This window comes from Haliotis rufescens, unplaced genomic scaffold, assembly GCF_023055435.1.
Source record: "Haliotis rufescens isolate VD_foot unplaced genomic scaffold, xgHalRufe1.0.p SCAF_38, whole genome shotgun sequence".
NCBI classification, from domain to species: Eukaryota; Metazoa; Mollusca; class Gastropoda; order Lepetellida; family Haliotidae; genus Haliotis; species Haliotis rufescens.
Genome location: NW_025964090.1, coordinates 3,571,004 through 3,591,746, shown reverse-complemented (window position 1 = coordinate 3,591,746; position 20,743 = coordinate 3,571,004). Strand labels below are relative to the sequence as shown.

The window sequence follows — 20,743 nt, the reverse complement described above, 5'->3', positions numbered from 1 at the left end:
AAACAATCCCAATTAGCACTCCTTCCGATTGATCAATGTACACAAGACGTATTTATACGTGTATAATACATGTGTTATATGCATCCTTAATTATGGGAAATTAAATTCTGGAAAAATATATCTGTCGTATATAAACATTACTGGCTATCAGCATACACCACGAAATTTACAATCTTTCAACTCTGTTGTTTTTCACGAAAATAATATTCTAATAAGAGCCCCCTATTTCTAATTTTTAGAGCGCCCTGGGCGCTTATTATGTCAAATACGGTAGTATTTATAATAGTTCCCTGAGGTTACTGTCCAGAATACATGGTTTTCCGAATTAACAAGGTTAAGATTAAGGAGGATTTATTTATAATTTGTTACCGAATACATAAGCAAAAACAAAATGTGAAAGTAATTACGTAGACAATTCGATTTGGTCCACAACACATTATTCCAGATAATCATCATTAATTCTCCTAAAATTCAAGCACCAGGCAGGGTAACAAGAAGTACCATCTATTAATGCATTTTGGTATGACAGAGCTGGGGATGAAACACCGAGCATCCACGCTCTGATAAGCTCTATCCACGACACAATGGAGGCAGTTCATCCCTCTCAGAAGGAGATTATATGATGCTTCATGTGGTAAGGTGAGACAAAGGCGAAAATATAGAATGAGGGGTTAGGAAATATTATTTGACTTGACCAAATCCAATAATTGTGAAGTGGAATCCGATTCCTGATGTGATCACAGCCTTAAACAATGAGGAAAAGTAAACTATAAATGCAATAAATTGTGGAGAAAATTTTGATTTTTAGATGTGGTATTCTAGGTCTACACCACTCATCACCACTCGCCTCTTTCCGCAACCTGCAAGAAGATTCGTCCCCCTATCAATGAATGTTATGTGTGAAAATACGACAAACCAATCAGAATGCTCATATGACTTTAAGTACTTCAGTCAAAGAATCCCTCAGGAATATTTTTTGATTTTACACATGTCTTGCAACTAATAATATATCCATGATACAGGTGAATGTTTTCAGTCTTACTGTATAATAATGTAAGTCCTGATGTGTTATAAATAGCACCTGGATTATATATGTTTATGGGGAAAATATATGGGAGTCATTACGCAACGAGTTGACAATTCTTTTAGCTATGCCCGTTGTGCTTAGACGGAACCCAGTCACAAAAATGGCCACGAAATAGGTACGAGTGGCTACGTCCTGAAAACACGAGTTGGTCACGAATGGGCCAACACATGAGCGACATACACACTAATGCAAGCACTCACCTGAAATTCACATAAAAAATACCACAAGAATTAACTGAACGCATTGATATACTTCATCGTCTTACAAATATATAGACGATTTTTATATATTACTCAACACATTGACATACAAATATATAGAAGAATTTCCTATATTCCTCAACACATTGATATACTTCATCTTACAAATATGTAGAAGAATTTCCTATATTGAACACATTGATATACTTCATCTTACAAATACATAAAGAGTTTTGTATATTCCTCAACACATTGATATACTTCATCTTGCAAATTTATAGAAGAATTTCCTATATTCCTCAACACATTGATATACTTCATCTTACAAATATATAGACGATTTTTATATATTACTTAACACATTGATATACAAATATATAGAAGAATTTCCTATATTCCTCAACACATTGATATACTTCATCTTACAAATATGTAGAAGAATTTCCTATATTGAACACATTGATATACTTCATCTTACAAATACATAAAGAGTTTCCTATATTCCTCAACACATTGATATACTTCATCTTGCAAATATATCGATGATTTTCATATATTCCTCAACACATTGATATACTTCATCTTACAAATATACAAACGATTTTTATATATTACTCAACAAATTGATATACAAATATATAGAAGAATTTCCTATATTCCTCAACACATTGATATACTTCTTCTTACAAATATGTAGAAGAATTTCCTATATTGAACACATTGATATACTTCATCTTACAAATACATAAAGAGTTTCCTATATTCCTCAACACATTGATATACTTCATCTTGCAAATATATCAACGATTTTCCTGTATTACTCAACACATTGATATACTTCATCTTACACATACATAAAGAGTTTCCTATAATCCTCAACACATTGATATACTTCATCTCACAAATATATAGACGATTTTCCTGTATTACTCAACACATTGATATACTTCATCTTACAAATACATAAAGATTTTCCTTATTCCCGCTTAACATAACCATACTCTCTCTCAATTTGCGACATTCAACATTAGGAACCTCACGCTGCGCGTTCGGGTTCAAATTCAATTTAGCGCGGTTCAATCTACAGGTAACCTAGCTCTACAGCATGTTTATCTCCTAATTAAAATGTTATATGCTATCAATTATATTTGTGACTGATTTCCCAATATACCTCCATTGTAAAGTGGGAATTTGGCTAGGTAAATGATGTGTCCAATACAATACATTTCCCAATAACCATTTTTTTCAATTTTAAAGTAATATTTAATCATATACCTTCTTAAAATCTCCTATTTATTCAAATAAATACTCTAAACTGGACATCCTAAAATGTTTGTAACCTGGGTGTACTGTTTGTCAAGCAGTTTGTCATACCTTGGGACTATTTAGCAAACAACTAGTCACTATTTGGACTCGATGTCACACGGAATATCTACTGGGACAAGCATGGGTCTAGCAGACAGTAATTATTTGAGACTAAATGTCACACGAAATATCTACTGGGACAAGCATGGGACAAGCAGACAGTAATTATTTGAGACTAATTGTCACACGAAATATCGACTGGGACAAGCATGGGTCTAGCAGACCGTAATTATTTGAGACTAAATGTCACACGAAATATCGACTGGGACAAGCATGGGTCTAGCAGACAGTAATTATTTGAGACTAAATGTCACACAAAATATCTACTGGGACAAGCATGGGACAAGCAGACAGTAATTATTTGAGACTAATTGTCACACGAAATATCGACTGGGACAAGCATGGGTCTAGCAGACCGTACTTATTTGAGACTAAATGTCACACGAAATATCGACTGGGACAAGCATGGGTCTAGCAGACCGTAATTATTTGAGACTAAATGTCACACGGAATATCAACTGGGACAAGCATGGGTCTAGCAGACCGTAATTATTTGAGACTAAATGTCAATCTAGTGGGACCAGAACAAGACTAGCAAAGAAAGTCATAATTTGAGTCTTGGTGTCATGTGGGATATCTAGTGGGACCAGAACAAGCCTAGCAGACAGTCATTATTTGTGTCTTGATGTCATGTGGGATATCTAGTGGGGCTAGAACAAGTCTAGCAGACAGTTATAATTTGAGTCTTGATGTCATGTGGGATATCTAGTGGGACCAGAACAAGTCTAGCAGACAGTCATAATTTGAGTCTTGGTGTCATGTGGGATATCTAGTGGGACTAGAACAAGTCTAGCAGACAGTCATAATTTGAGTCTGGATGTCATGTGGGATATCTAGTGGGACTAGAACAAGTCTAGCAGACAGTTATAATTTGAGTCTTGATGTCATGTGGGATATCTAGTGGGACTAGAACAAGTCTAGCAGACAGTCATAATGTGAGTCTTGATGTCATTTGGGATATCTAGTGGGGCTAGAACAAGTCTAGCAGACAGTCATAATGTGAGTCTCGGTGTCATGTGGGATATCTAGTGGGGCTAGAACAAGTCTAGCAGACAGTCATAATTTGAGTCTCGGTGTCATGTGGGATATCTAGTGGGACTAGAACAAGTCTAGCAGACAGTTATAATTTGAGTCTTGATGTCATGTGGGATATCTAGTGGGGCTAGAACAAGTCTAGCAGACAGTCATAATTTGAGTCTGGATGTCATGTGGGCAGTCTAGTTGGGCCAGAACAAGTCTAGCAGACAGTCATAATGTGAGTCTTGATGTCATGTGGGATATCTAGTGGGACTAGAACAAGTCTAGCAGACAGTCATAATTTGAGTCTTGGTGTCATGTGGGATATCTAGTGGGGCTAGAACAAGTCTAGCAGACAGTTATAATTTGAGTCTGGATGTCATGTGGGATATCTAGTGGGACCAGAACAAGTCTAGCAGACAGTCATAATTTGAGTCTGGATGTCATGTGGGATATCTAGTGGGGCTAGAACAAGTCTAGCAGACAGTCATAATTTGAGTCTGGATGTCATGTGGGATATCTAGTCGGGCTAGAACAAGTCTAGCAGACAGTCATAATTTGAGTCTGGATGTCATGTGGGATATCTAGTGGGGCTAGAACAAGTCTAGCAGACAGTCATAATTTGAGTCTTGATGTCATGTGGGATATAAAGTTGGGCTAGAACGAGTCTAGCAGACAGCTGAAGCTTGTGCTCTTCATTGGGTCTCCTTCTCAATCTTCTTTCTCTGCTTCCTGAGGTAGTTCCAGATGTACATGGGGTGACCGAACGTTGCCACCATCATTGTGATGAACAGGACGTCAACCTGCAGTAGAGGTCATCAATGAGAGGGGGGATAATAAAAGCCCTGCTGTTGCAGTAACACAACATTTATGATTTTCTATTTGTAAAATTAATGCTTCATGACCAAGTTCATTCTTCAACTTCTTCCGGGTATACTCGAGGAGATAACGATAGTATCGGTCATTTTGGTATAGATGATCATCCAGGGGAGATGGCAAAACAATATGTATCCAGCTGAATGATGTTTTAAGCCTTTCTATACCATGTCCTACAGTAACTGTAGAGTGAGTGAGTTTGGTTTTACGCCGCTTTTAACAATATTCCAGCAATATCACGGCGGGGGACACCAGAAGCTTCACACATTGTACCCATGTCGGGAATCGAACCCGGGTCTTCGGCATGACGATCGAACGCTTTAACCACTAGGCTACCCGACTGCCCCTGTAACTGTAGAAAAGATGCACCTGTAAGTCATTCACTATAGATGCTCTCACCATAAGTTTTTTTGTCTTTTGTTCAACGCCACACTCAACATTATTCCAGCTATATGATGTCGCTTTGTAAATAAATGAAGCAGGACCAGACATCATGATTGACATCATGAGCAACGATCTACGCAATCGGGATACATTGACATGCATCAACCCAGTCGGGGAGGCTGACCACCTGATCCCATTAGTCGACAAGCATGGGTTGCTGAAGACCAATTCTAACTCGGATATTCACAGGGGACAAGCATGGGTTGCTGAAGACAAGTGGGTTGCTGAAGACCAATTCTAACCCAAATCTTCACGGGGGACAAGCATGGGTTGCTGAAGACCAAATTTAACCCGGATCTTCACAGGGCGCAAGCATGGGTTGCTGAAGACCAATTCTAACCAGGATCTTCACGGAGAAGAAGCATGGGTAGCTGAAGACCAAATCTAACCCTGATCTTCACAAAGGGACTTACCACCAGTGGGTTGTTCTCTAATGGACCCTGTATGAGGAGAAACAGTGGGTACTGGAGCATCCCGAATACAGCCGACACAGTCAGTATCACCCCGGTCACCTTACCAAAGTGCTCTATAGGATACCTGGAGCACACAAAAGTAGAAATGGCAATTCAATGAAAAGGCAGTTTGGACAGAGAGAAACTGAATCATATGCATCATGACTAAAAACATTTTGCACATATTCAGGAACAATTAAGACAGTATATGGGTGCAATCTCATTAAAATCAGATCTGAGTTCTCGCTATCGCTAAACAAAGATCTGAGGACATCCTATTAAGGGTCACGTCAAAACGACCTTTCATCCAACCAATCAGAGCGTCGCTTACCAGATCATGAAAGTGACTGTCGGAATGTGTTTTCTAATCATGCAACCACGAAACATTTAACACGGGGTATTCCGAACGACAGTTACAGGTTTTATGATTATATCCATACAATCTAGGCCATCTGTAAGCCATTCTAGAATGTTCTTCTTATCAGTTTTAATTTTTTTTTTAATCGAGAATACGTCAAAATATGTTTCGAAGTGTATTCGCCAGTGTGAAACTAGTGTCGTAAAGCACGAGAAAGCTGCCTTCTGATTGGCTAATGTCGATTTCTTGTCAGTCATTTCATTGGTCGGTCAAAATTTGCGAAAGGTCGTTCTGACGTGACCCGTAATGGGATGTCCTCAGATCTTTGTTTAGCGGTAGCGAAAACTAAGATCTGATTTTAATGAGATTGTATATGGGAATGGCATTTGTAGCTGCTACCGTTTAACTGACTAACACACTTACTCAGCTACAATTTGTTCCTGTGGATTTGTTCTACATGGGAAGGGACCGCCTCCGTGGTCTAGTGGTAGAGCGTCCGCACGGAGAGCGGAAGGTTTGGGGTTCGATCCCCGGCCGTGTCATACCAAAAGACGTTCAAAGATGGTACTTGTTGTTACCCTGTCTGGCGCTTGGCATTAAGGGGCTAAAACAAGTACTGGTTGGCTCAGAGTCAGTATACTGTGTCTGAGTGGGGTATTCATGTTAAACTGCGGTATGGTATCTCAGTGTGCTAGCACTATAAATCGGCATCAGTCCGGACTAGATGATTTTTTAATTTGTTTTATCATAATCCCATGCCTCTCTGAAGAACAGACAGAGACAGACAGACAGATTTACTTCGTATGTGTGGCCATGAGGCTAATAGTGCAATGACATTTTGTTGTAGGAAAATTTGTCGTGGAGCACAACTTGTATATTGTAGCTGAAAAGATGTACACAGTTTTATCTATTCAATGTATCGTCCTTCTTTCAAATATCTGCAAGTCTGCAAAAACTGCAAATGTCTCAGAAGAATGTGGCTATTTTTGCTGTTCATTAACTGTACAAATTTTCTTTGTGATGGATACGTATAATAATAGTTAGGCAGGTATTTGATTCTTATATCTTCATATACTGGACATATCAATAAAACATGGTATTCATCTTCTTGGATATATATGTAGTAAGGACACATCGATGTTAAAACATCATTATATTTGGAATGTCTGTGTAGCTGTATATTGAGGGTATGTATACCATACCTGAACTTCGTTAAACATCTGCATAAAGATAAAGATTGAATAGTTGTTAAATACATTTCTGGTATTATTTCCATCTTAAACATGGAATAGGCATGTAGCCATCTTGAACATCTGATATCAGCTGACCAGCCTTGACAATACATATCTTTGTTTAAACATTGTTAAGAGCATAATTTTATTTTTTATTTTATATCCTGGGATATCCACGCGTATGCAAATCCATGCGAGAACTGAATTTCTCTACCAGCTGAGGCCCAGTTTATATCCCCAGAGTCATCAAGGTGCTTAAGCATGTTGGTTGGTTTGTTGTTTAACGCCGCACTCAGCAATATTCCAGCTATATGACGGCGGTCTGTAAATAATCGAGTCTGGACCAGACAATCCAGTGATTAATATCATGCACATCGATCCACGCAATTGGGATCGATGACATGCATCAACCAAGTCAGCAGGCCTGACCACCCGATCCCGTTAGTCGCCTTTTACGACAAGCATAGTCACCTTTTACGGCATGCATGGATTGCTGAAGACCTATTCTACCCCGGAATCTTCACGGGTCCGCTTAAGCATGTAATAGCATAGTCTAGAGTATCGTGTATCTGGTTGTCTGAGCAAACGTATCCAGTATGGGATAACTCAACATTGATAGTTCACATATATCGGGTGCCTTCTCCATTCTGCTAAAATTGCCATATTTGGTGACCAGTAGCAGACGCCAAGAACAAATTTACAAAACTTTGTATGAATTTTCTCAATACTGTGGTGATATGAGGTTCCCCAAACGTCGAAGCCGTACATAAGTATTGGCTGTATTCTACCATCGAATGGTCTATCCCTTTTCAAAACATGAAACAATTTACAGTTGCCTTCTTGTATACCATGGTATACTTACGCATTAGCTATAAAGGCGAAGTTTGGTCCGTAGATGAAGGAGCGACAGATGCTGTGGAGGATGCAGGACACATACTGGAGGGGGAGGACTGGGATCGCCACTATGATGGAGAACACCAGGGACAGACCGGAACACATCAGAATTGAGGCCACCGAGGCGTGTAGACGCTCTGGGGGGACAAACAGAAGAGTGAACAACTGTTAAAATTGTTTTTCTTGTGTCTGTCTCTTATGCATCCTTGTCATTGAAATGCAAGCATTTTGATATACATGGCTGCATTATTTGCCCCTTCATATACAACATCATTACTTTCTTCAGGAGCCCCCAGGGATTCATCAGGACAAATAATAACTTTTTTCATCTTTAATGTCGAGATTACTTTGTGGTGAAGAAATTACCCCTTGAAAACAGGATACAAGTCTGTACATTTCTTCTGCTTCTAGTTACAATCACAATGGGCTCTGACCTCAAGAACGTATTTCCTCTCGCAAACGTTATCCCAAAACTATCTAACCCCCTATATCACACAATTACATCACAATAAAATAAGAATATACATATTTGTTTGTTTGTTTCTAAATTGTTTAACACTGTACTCAACAATATTCCAGCTATATGACAGCAGTCTGTAAATAATTAAATCTGGACCAGACAATCCAGTAATTGATATCATGAGCATCGAACGCGATTGGGATACGATGACATACATCAACCGAGTCAGTGAGCCTGACCACCCAATCCCGTTCGTCGCCTCTTATGACAAGCACAGTCACTTTTTACGACAAGCATGGGTTGCTGAAGAACTATTCTATCCCGGATCTTCCTGGGTCGGAATACAGTGATACACACAATACAGAATGTATGGAATTCAAGTATGCACACAAACCTTGCGCTTCAAATGAAACCTGAAATAATAGCATGTGGAATGCAATGCAGGATAACTCAGTGACCATGCACTGGGTATGGGGGTCTCAAATTGAGTAGGGCCAGTTTCACAAAGAGATCTAACAACTCTTCAGGAGCCCCCAAGGACTCATCAGGACAAATAATAACCTTTTTTATCTTTATGTCCAGATTTCTTTGTGGTGAAGAAATCACGAACCCTGCACTTCAAACAAAACCTGAAGTAATAGTATGTGGACAAGCTCCTCACAGCGATAGTACGTTCCCAGAGCTCTCTATACTATCGCTGCCACCAGTCAAAACTCCCCACTGTGAATAGGTGGCCACAACCATGCTTGGAGTTGAACTCGCAACCGAAATGATGGTTATGTTTACAAACAAGTGACGACTGTCGTGACGCCGAATACACTTATCGCTGCTAAATTACTTTCTTCGTTTGTCAAATTGAATTTCTGTTTCATTAAAACTATCGTATTATTGATGTAGTAAGAATGTAAGGGAGAAGTTGGTTGATTTTCCGTTAGTCTGCAATCTCGAACCAATCTGATTATCAAAACAACAAAGTAAATTCATCTGGAAAACATGGTCAGTCGTAAACCTTTTCAAATTGAAATATGATGGCATTCCCAAAGACATAAACAAAAGTATAAACGTTACTACATATGGGGTTGGAGGGCAAATTTCAAGATTCTTGTAATGGCCGTGCCCACACTGGTGGCAGCGATGTTACCGAGAGTGTAACGAAGGTGTCACTCGCTGGGAAGGAGCTTGGTATGTGGAATGCAATGGGGGATAACTCAGTGACCATATAACATGCAGACCACTAGAAAATATGGCAATAAATATTTCTGCGGTGGGTATGGGGTCCCAGATTGAGTGGCAGAGGAACGTAGGGCCGGTTTCACAAAGAGATCTAACACAACCATGATCATAACTCCCGGTCACTAATACAGATTTATAACACTCTTAGCCTCTCTTGGTGGCAGAGGACCCAGGTGAAGCGGCAGAAAATCTGGATGCTGTTGTACACAGCGATTGTACACTAAGGTGATCGTAACTCCCATACCTTAACATAGACTTACAACAGTCGTAGTGCTATGGTTGTTTTGTACAAGGGCACCCAGGTCATAGATTAAACTTAGCACTACAACTATTGGAGTGAGTGAGTATTGTTTTGGACCACTTTTTGCAATATTCCAGCAATATTATGGCGGTGGACACCAAAAATGGGCTTCACATATTGTACCCGTATTGCAATATGTCTCCTACCACTGATGCAACTCATGAGCATCGATCCACGCATTTGGGATCGATGACATGCTTCAGCCAAGTCTGCAAGCCTGACCATCCGATCCCGTTAGTCACCTCTTACAACAAGCATAGTCGCCTTTACGGCAAGCAGGGGTCAAGGTGTGATCCAGAATCGAACTCAGATCCTCGACGTGACAAGTGAACACTTTAATCACAAATCTACCCAACCACCCCTACAACTATTGGAAGTTAAATGAATGAGTTGCATCAGTGATAGGAGACATATTGATCTGACCCGTGAAGATCCGGGTCTTCAGCAACCCATGCTTGCCGTAAAAGGCGACTATGCTTGTTGGAAGAGGCGACTTACGGGATCGGGTGATCAAGCTTGCTGACTTGGTTGAAGCATGTCATCGATCCCAAATGCGTGGATCAATGCTCATGATATGGATTGTCTGGTCCAAACTCAATTATTTACAGACCGCTGTCATATAGCTGTAATATTGCTGAGTGCGGCGTTAAACAAACAAACAAACATATTGCTCTGTGGAATGGGCCCTGGCTTGGACTATCTTACCAAGTACTTACCCAGTCTGATGTTGTGGTAGACCTTGGCAGCTGGGATCCGTCTGTCCATCAGCCGACCGCTCATTGGGCTGGTAAAGATGCCGATGAATTGCACCATGGCAAAAAATGATGTGTAATGGCTCACTGAAATTAAAGTCAAAATGTTACACCCGATGCTACATGAGACATTTGACAGTAAATAAATTTCCTCATCATAAACAAGAAACATTCAAATGACAAGGCAAAATGTGAGGAGGGCTCACTAACACCCCTGATGCTATTGATGTCAGTCACTGGATTGTCTGGTCCAGACTCGATTATTTACAGACCTCGATTATATAGCTGGAATATTGCTGAGTGTGGCGTTTAACAACAAACAAATAAACAAATCTAGTTTGTCACCTATTATGACAAGCAATTGGGACACATTCTACCCCCCGGGTCCCCAATGGGTGACCTCTTACCATAATAACAGGTTCCACAGCCTTTCTCTACATGCCAGTTTCGTCATCGGTGACATTAAACATGCTACCAAGAACACTCTACCCTGGGTCCCCAAGGTGTGACCTCCTTCAAGAAGTAGGAACCCCCACCTACCGACAGCCTTATCTCCACATGCCAGTCTTGTCATCCAGACATTAAACACTCTACCCTGGGTCCCTAAGGTGTGACCTCCTTCAAGAAGTAGGAACCCCCACCTACCGACAGCCTTATCTCCACATGCCAGTCTCGTCATCCAGACATTAAACACTCTACCCTGGGTCCCCAAGGTGTGACTCCTCCAAGAAGTAGGAACCCCCACCTACCGACAGCCTTATCTCCACATGCCAGTCTCGTCATCCAGACATTAAACACTCTACCCTGGGTCCTCAAGGTGTGACTCCTCCAAGAAGTAGGAACCCCCACCTACCGACAGCCTTATCTCCACATGCCAGTCTCGTCATCCAGACATTAAACACTCTACCCTGGGTCCCCAATCTGTGACTCCTCCAAGAAGTAGGAACCCCCACCTACCGACAGCCTTATCTCCACATGCCAGTCTCGTCATCCAGACATTAAACACTCTACCCTGGGTCCCCAAGGTGTGACTCCTCCAAGAAGTAGGAACCCCCACCTACCGACAGCCTTATCTCCACATGCCAGTCTCGTCATCCAGACATTAAACACTCTACCCTGGGTCCTCAAGGTGTGACCTCCTTCAAGAAGTAGGAACCCCCACCTACCGACAGCCTTATCTCCACATGCCAGTCTCGTCATCCAGACATTAAACACTCTACCCTGGGTCCTCAAGGTGTGACATCCTTCAAGAAGTAGGAACCCCCACCTACCGACAGCCTTATCTCCACATGCCAGTCTCGTCATCCAGACATTAAACACTCTACCCTGGGTCCCCAATCTGTGACTCCTCCAAGAAGTAGGAACCCCCACCTACCGACAGCCTTATCTCCACATGCCAGTCTCGTCATCCAGACATTAAACACTCTACCCTGGGTCCTCAAGGTGTGACCTCCTTCAAGAAGTAGGAACCCCCACCTACCGACAGCCTTATCTCCACATGCCAGTCTCGTCATCCAGACATTAAACACTCTACCCTGGGTCCCCAATCTGTGACTCCTCCAAGAAGTAGGAACCCCCACCTACCGACAGCCTTATCTCCACATGCCAGTCTCGTCATTCAGACATTAAACACTCTACCCTGGGTCCCCAAGGTGTGACTCCTCCAAGAAGTAGGAACCCCCACCTACCGACAGCCTTATCTCCACATGCCAGTCTCGTCATCCAAACATTAAACACTCTACCCTGGGTCCCCAAGGTGTGACTCCTCCAAGAAGTAGGAACCCCCACCTACCGACAGCCTTATCTCCACATGCCAGTCTCGTCATCCAGACATTAAACACTCTACCCTGGGTCCCTAAGGTGTGACCTCCTTCAAGAAGTAGGAACCCCCACCTACCGACAGCCTTATTTCCACATGCCAGTCTCGTTATCCAGACATTGAACATGCCCACGAAGAACCAGCTCCGCAGCCTCTGGAAACACATCCACATCAAGTTACACATAAACAGTGGGGTTTTCATCACCTCCAACATAGTCGGAGTTCTTGTTCTTTCTGCCACAGGGGCAGTTAAACCATTAATGTTGTTCTCACTGTCTATAAGCTTCTCATCGTTCAAAAACTCTTTGTTTTCACTTGTGGAACTCATTTCAGGGTTTTTAACAATCATAGTGCTTCCATTGTCATTTGACCTCCAAATCACGTTGGCATCGTTGTCATGGTGACTATCTTTCTTATTCCTCAAGTACTCGCTCAGAGTAAAGCGGAATTTATAATTTGGAGGTAGCGGCCAAGGGAAGTGGCTCTTCCTGTGGACTACAGCAGTGCTGATGAGGACCATGACGAACAGACAGACTTGAAAGATGAAACAGTAGTTGATCTTTATTCCATGTTCATGCGCCACCTGAAATAGAAATAAAGGATAGAATACATGTATGTTTTATATTTCAAGTGTGCTACAGGTCACTTGAGGGGGCACGGGTGGCCCAGTCATCTAAGCCACCGTGATTCGCTGTGCAGAGTTATGTCCCTTGGGCACACCACACACCTATGACTATGGGTTTGAATCCCGGTTCGCCCAGATTATGTTTCTAGGTTTGTCAGCACCAAATTTGTGCTCGTTGGTTTCACCGAAGGCTATGGAACGATCAAAACAAAAACACTTAAATATCATTAAGTTATATCAGTGAGAATGCTCAACATGAAATATTCAACAGTAACTTGAATTCATCACCTTGGCAAAGAAATTCCAGCTGCTACAACCAATACACTGTTTTTGTGACTTTCACTTTGGACAACAAAATTTCAAGAAGTCAAAACAGTATTGCATCAATTCAAAATATAACAACATTCTTCAAATAATATTTCCACGATATCTACCTGGCAATGTTCCAATGCAAACATGCCCGCTGTCACTGATCAGATATCCAAATAAGGTCGCGTTAGGTCACTTTCAGATGAAGAATAAAATTGTATTTATTCAAGTCCATTACTCTGATAATCACTGACAAGATCATTGAGTATTCAGAATATTTCTTTGTGTGGACACAGAGCTTAGACATAAGTTCTGTATTTTGTGTATGTTTAATCACATTATTTAGAGAACTATTTACTCATCAGCCTTATAAAAAATTATCAGCGAGAGGGTATATTGTTCATAAGAGTTGACTTTTCACATGTGGATGGATACAAGGGTGTGGGATCATTTCTCTCATTGCTGATGAAAACTGACACCTCAAAAGTAATGACCACATAGAATGTACTTGGGAAATGATAAAAATAACCCACTCGAGCTACAAGAAATTACGGATTGTATGTCCCATAATCTGCAATTCCTTGTAGCTTGTAAGTTGTTCTCTAATTAATCACGGCTACGGCAAGAAGGCACAGTGCAAAGAGTAGATGAATTACTTGGTGACAAAGTTACCTTGAACAGGAGGAAAATTGCAGCGCTGCTGTCGAAGGATCCCGAACACATGCTGATGAGAGTTGAGCGGAGATGCGGAACTAGTCCACCCAGCTGCATGTTGGTCACGAGGATGAAATACCCTGCATAGCACTGGAGGATGTACCCTGGGTACAGCATGATGGGGTTCTCTGTGGGAGAGAGAGGCGAGATGAAATACCCAGCATAGCACTGGAGGATGTACCCTGGGTACAGCATGATGGGGTTCTCTGTAGGAGAGAGAGTCAGGATGAAATACCAAGCATAGCACTGGAGGATATAACCTGGGTACAGCATGATGGGGTTCTCTGTGGGAGAGAGAGTCAGGATGAAATACCCAGCATAGCACTGGAGGATATACCCTGGCTACAGCTAATGGGGTTCTCTGTGGGAGAGAGTCAGGATGAAATACCCTGCATAGCACTGGAGGATGTACCCTGGGTACAGCATGATGGGGTTCTCTGTGGGAGAGAGTCAGGATGAAATACCCTGCATAGCACTGGAGGATGTACCCTGGCTACAGCATGATGGGGTTCTCTGTGGGAGAGAGAGTCAGGATGAAATAGCCAGCATAGCACTGGAGGATATACCCTGGCTACAGCATGATGGGGTTCTCTGTGGGAGAGAGAGGCGAGATGAAATACCCAGCATAGCACTGGAGGATGTACCCTGGGTACAGCATGATGGGGTTCTCTGTGGGAGAGAGTCAGGATGAAATACCCAGCATAGCACTGGAGGATATACCCCTGGTACAGCATGATGGGGTTCTCTGTAGGAGAGAGAGTCAGGATGAAATACCCTGCATAGCACTGGAGGATATACCCCGGGTACAGCATGATGGGGTTCTCTGTGGGAGAGAGAGTCAGGATGAAATACCCTGCATAGCACTGGAGGATATACCCTGGGTACAGCATGATGGGGTTCTCTGTAGGAGAGAGAGTCAGGATGAAATACCCTGCATAGCACTGGAGGATGTACCCCGGGTACAGCATGATGGGGTTCTCTGTGGGAGAGAGAGTCAGGATGAAATACCCTGCATAGCACTGGAGGATATACCCCGGGTACAGCATGATGGGGTTCTCTGTAGGAGAGAGAGTCAGGATGAAATACCCTGCATAGCACTGGAGGATATACCCTGGGTACAGCATGATGGGGTTCTCTGTGGGAGAGAGAGTCAGGATGAAATACCCTGCATAGCACTGGAGGATATACCCTGGGTACAGCTAATGGGGTTCTCTATGGGAGAGAGTCAGGATGAAATACCCAGCATAGCACTGGAGGATATACCCTGGGTACAGCATGATGGGGTTCTCTGTAGGAGAGAGAGTCAGGATGAAATACCAAGCATAGCACTGGAGGATATACCCCAGGTACAGCATGATGGGGTTCTCTGTTGGAGAGAGAGTCGGGATGAAATACCCTCTATAGCACTGGAGGATGTACCCTGGGTACAGCATGATGGGGTTCTCTGTTGGAGAGAGAGTCAGGATGAAATACCAAGCATAGCACTGGAGGATGTACCCTGGGTACAGCATGATGGGGTTCTCTGTGGGAGAGAGTCAGGATGAAATACCCTGCATAGCACTGGAGGATATACCCTGGTACAGCATGATGGGGTTCTCTGTGGGAGAGAGTCAGGATGAAATACCAAGCATAGCACTGGAGGATGTACCCTGGGTACAGCTAATGGAGTTCTCTATGGGAGAGAGAGTCAGGATGAAATACCCTGCATAGCACTGGAGGATATACCCTAGGTACAGCTAATGGGGTTCTCTGTGGGAGAGAGAGTCAGGATCAAATACCCTGCATAGCACTGGAGGATATACCCTGGGTACAGCATGATGGGGTTCTCTATGGGAGAGAGTCAGGATGAAATACCCTGCATAGCACTGGAGGATATACCCCGGGTACAGCATGATGGGGTTCTCTGTGGGAGAGAGAGTCAGGATGAAATACCCTGCATAGCACTGGAGGATATACCCTGGGTACAGCATGATGGGGTTCTCTGTGGGAGAGAGAGTCAGGATGAAATACCCTGCATAGCACTGGAGGATATACCCTGGGTACAGCTAATGGGGTTCTCTATGGGAGAGAGTCAGGATGAAATACCCTGCATAGCACTGGAGGATATACCCTGGGTACAGCTAATGGGGTTCTCTGTGGGAGAGAGAGTCAGGATGAAATACCCTGCATAGCACTGGAGGATTTACCCTGGGTACAGCATGATGGGGTTCTCTGTGGGAGAGAGAGTCAGGATGAAATACCCTGCATAGCACTGGAGGATTTACCCTGGGTACAGCATGATGGGGTTCTCTGTGGGAGGGAAAGTCGGGATGAAATACCCAGCATAGCACTGGTTGATGTATCCTCAGTCCTCCTTTTAGTGACCAAATAGGTCGAATATGCATATGAATTATTTTCATGACGACTTAGTATACATTAAGTCACACTGTGGTCACAGTGGTGACCATCTTCCCGAGGCAAGAGAGTTTACTGACTTTAAAAGTCCAGTTTCCACCCTTGCCGAACTAGGCTGGAATTACTTGGCTCGGTCGTAGCGCCACCAGTGGCTATTACCAGCTATGTCCCTTCTAAGCCTCTCCTATGGACCAATCAGATTCCACCTCTCGTATCACTTGCGTTTGCTTCACACAAAATGGTGGCGCCCGGTCAGGACGATCTGATCGATAATCAATATCTATATTGCGATAAAACGTGTCTTACATCGCGAAATGCATCAAATCACAAGAGCACCTTGTTTAAAAACATGAAAAAATTTGGAAAATATTTGCTGACAACGAGTTGGTGGTGCACATGCTTTGCAAATTCTGCAATCGATCGAAATCTGAACGACAGTTAACAAACCGGATTTCGAGTTCGGTGCGCGATTTTGATTGGACTATGCATAGACTCGTTAGTCCAGCCAAAATGTAACTCCATAATACCAGCCTAGTTCGGCAATGGTGGAAACTGGACTTTTATAGTCAGTTAACTCTCTTGCCTCTGGAAGATGAGTGGTGACCGTCACACATGCAATTAAAATCATTTCTCAAAAGTTCTCGAGTGGAACCAAAATACGACTCTTTTCGTATACAATATCGTCTAGAACTATTCCAAATAATCTCTCAATATTAATGTTGTGCAGCATGATCGTAACTTGACAAAAACCCAATTTTATATTCTGTATAACATTTGGTAATTGGCTAAATACTACCAATAAAAAAGAAAAAAGCATGAGCATAACACCACTCCATACATGGAATAGGCTTTGCTATTTCCCTATACTATTGACATGTGGAGCATGAAGTAGGTCTGGTGTCAGAGGTACAAAAAAATGGTGACAAATAAATTTTCAATATTTCGTGTATCATTATGCGCTGGTAAACGAACGTGTTCTGATGGGCCTGGAGAGACAGGCGTGTGTAGATTGCTGCCCCCATCAATGCATATCTCATTATAGTACAATCACAGCAATATTTTGAGACCACCCCAACTCATGTGCACCTGTGAGAATGCATGGGACGGTGTCTCATCATCACCTCAGGACACGTGTTAGGTAATTAGCTCTGGCTACAGGCCGTTTCATACATGCAAGTCAACACACAAATATTTAGTTTGTCATCATTGTACTTGTAAAAGTACCTCTTAGGCATATCACAGTGTCAGTTAGGATAGGATAGATTAGGTACATTTGCGTTATTTTGATATATGCTATTTTCATAGCCTTATGATCTTGCATTTATTGAAGCAAGTAGCATTTTTCCAGCATTTCCGACAGCACTTTAGGACTTCTTTGGGATACAAAGCATGAGTGGGTGGTGGGGGTGGGGTGGGACAACTATCCAGACATGAGAAAAGCAAAACTTGTTTTTGGAGGAGGAACTTGTCAATGTAGGGGGGGGAAGAAGAACATTTTAAAAATAAGGGTTAAAATAAGAGCTATTTACATCATTCTGAGAGGAAAAATCCTGGAATTCCGTGAATCCAAGGAAAATTATCATGTCTGCATATTGAATACATGGAGGTTAGAAGAAGGTGAGAGTGAGATCCATCCATGTGGCTAATACTGAATAAGTCGTCATCATCATCATCATCATCATCATCATCATTTTTAGTTCATCTCATCATCATCATCATCATCATCATCATCATCATCATTTTTAGTTCAACTCACCTGGAGATGCTAGAACCTGGCACACAAACCCTATGATGTAGCATGAACTGGAAAAGTAAAAAGGATTGTTTGAAACAAACCGAATACTGAACAAACTTAAGAGAAAAACGATGTTTCATTCAATATAATCTAAACTTGAAATACATAATGAATATTTGATGTGGTTGGAAACCATGCCACTTGTCTCACTGAGTAGCAAGGTCATCGTCAATACTGCACAAGCTTGTGCACACACTACATTCCTCCATCCATAATGAACACTTTGAGTGGAGTGACAAAATTGATATTGTCCTGAGTGACACAAGTCACACGATGGTATAAAAAAATGTTTTTACAAGAAAAAAAAAATGTTGTATTTATTGTGTATTTTTTTAATGATCTACATAATATTTACTCTGAAAACAATATTGTTATCACTAATATCAGAAAGTATTACTTATTACGTTTCATGCTGCAAAGTTAAGGTGTGTGTGTGTGTGTGTCTGTGTGTCTGTGTGTCTGTGTGTGTGTGTGTGTGTGTCTGTCTGTCTGTCTGTCTGTCTGTCTGTCTGTGTCTGTGTTCTTATTCATAAATTATCTTTACTTTTTCACCCGTCAACTTCTAAGTAATGCCTGTCAAACAATAATAGGACTATAGATAATTGCTATCCCTGTGATGTTAAGGAATAATAACTCTCACTCAGTAAAATGTAAATAAGTGATTCCTTCGTTATGACTAACCGTTATGTTCATATTTTAGAAAAGAAAGGTCATGACACTGTCAATGTTTACCTCCCAACATCGTCAGTACATCATAGGTTTGTTGTATACACAGCATTTCACCATTAAATGTATACGACCAATATCTGGGGTCGTGCTTATGCATGTTTTAGTCAGCAATGACATGTGTTAGTATACAAATGACTCAAGTCACATCATCCCTACTCCATGTTTGACACATTTGTGAATACTACCGCTGATTGACATTGAGGAATGTGTAGAAGTGATTGTTTAAAGAAAAGAACATAGATATTTCTTTTCAGTCATGGGAATGCTTACATAACAGTTTTTTTAGAGTGAGTATTGTTTTACGGCGCTTTTAACAATATTCCAGCAATATCACAGCAGGGGATACAAGAATTGTCTTCACACATTGTACCCATGTGGGGAATTAAACCCAGGTCTTTGGTGGGACGAGCGAACGCTTACACCACCAGGTCACCTCACCGCCCCAGTGGTTTAGGGAGGAAAATTAAGAAAATATGCAAGAAAATACATAATAAATAGAACATTTGTCTTTTTATTTTCAAATATTAACCATGTCGTTTCATTTTTTGCTAAGTTGACATTTTCACTCGCTGCTGCATCAATAAAAAAATATCAACTTTGATAAATTTGATGAGTGAAACATGTTGACAAGAAAGGTCAAATAAGGTCTCTAGATTAACCACTGGCAGATACATTGTTTTGGTGCAGGTTAAACACTAACCTTATGTGCCACTTACATCGGTGTTTAGTGTGATGGACTGGACGAGTCCAATTTAGTACCCAGGTACCTGACCCCTATTACCTGTCCCTACTGCAGGTCTCAAGAGTTGGGTACAAAATGTCTGATTGAGAATTGTTTTACCGGAGCCCTGGCAAAGACTATTTAGATACTCATATATCCCTACATCACATATTTTCGAGCCTCACCTCTTTTCGAGCCCCTAAACACAACGTAACCATGTGATTAATACTCATGATAATGTAATCAAGGCAGACGCTTCATAGCCCACTGAAGACATCAAAGTGTTCGCCACTTGTCGCTGAAGTAATGTTACAAATTATGAGACATGAAGTAAGATATAAAACATACCTCAAAACTTACTTTTTCACTCATACACATTTTAATGAAAATTGATCAGAACAATCGTAATCGCCGATGATGTATCTGCTGCTGTTTGTAAACTTCCTGTCTGTAATGTCATGTGACTAACCATGTTGTGCATCTATTTTTAACTTGACTGTAATGGAGATGATTGAGTCATCTCGCTTGGTGAGGCATTATCACTATAAAAGTAACAGGACTAGCACTTAAACCTTGGCCTTTTATTGTTATAGTTATTAAACAATACATCAAATGACTAACCACGGGTCCGGGTACTCCAGTTGGTACCTAGGTCCTTCTCAGGACCCATGCGACCCAAGTACCCGAGTTACCCGACCTAGTCTTAGTGATATGCACACCCTTTTTCAAGGAATCAGCCTCCTGAATCTGCTCTGTTAAAGCTCTCAAAGCTAATGTCGAACCCAAAATTTGCACAAATGTTACGATAATAAAACGTTCCTAGCATGAAACGCAAACCACCTTCAATAACGCAATTCAGGTAAGTTCAAGAAAATTTTCAAATTTTGTGTTCGCTTTGTTCTTAAC

General features: G+C 41.7%; 1 protein-coding gene across 2 annotated transcripts in view; it reads right to left on the bottom strand.

Annotated features, from left to right (window-relative positions):
- Positions 1-149: 149 nt before the first annotated feature.
- LOC124113802 (equilibrative nucleobase transporter 1-like) overlaps positions 150-20,743 on the bottom strand; it is a 36,589-nt gene continuing 15,995 nt past the window's right edge. For both annotated transcript variants that reach the window (XM_048381363.1, XM_046474325.2), the window contains exons 5-11: positions 18,349-18,395; positions 14,157-14,326; positions 12,629-13,133; positions 10,696-10,818; positions 7,954-8,122; positions 5,463-5,586; positions 150-4,532 (exon numbers count right to left, since the gene is read on the bottom strand). In XM_048381363.1, coding sequence (XP_048237320.1) covers positions 4,425-4,532; positions 5,463-5,586; positions 7,954-8,122; positions 10,696-10,818; positions 12,629-13,133; positions 14,157-14,326; positions 18,349-18,395 — 1,246 coding nt within the window. In that variant the 3' untranslated portion in view covers positions 150-4,424. The remainder of the gene's footprint in view (positions 4,533-5,462; positions 5,587-7,953; positions 8,123-10,695; positions 10,819-12,628; positions 13,134-14,156; positions 14,327-18,348; positions 18,396-20,743) is intronic.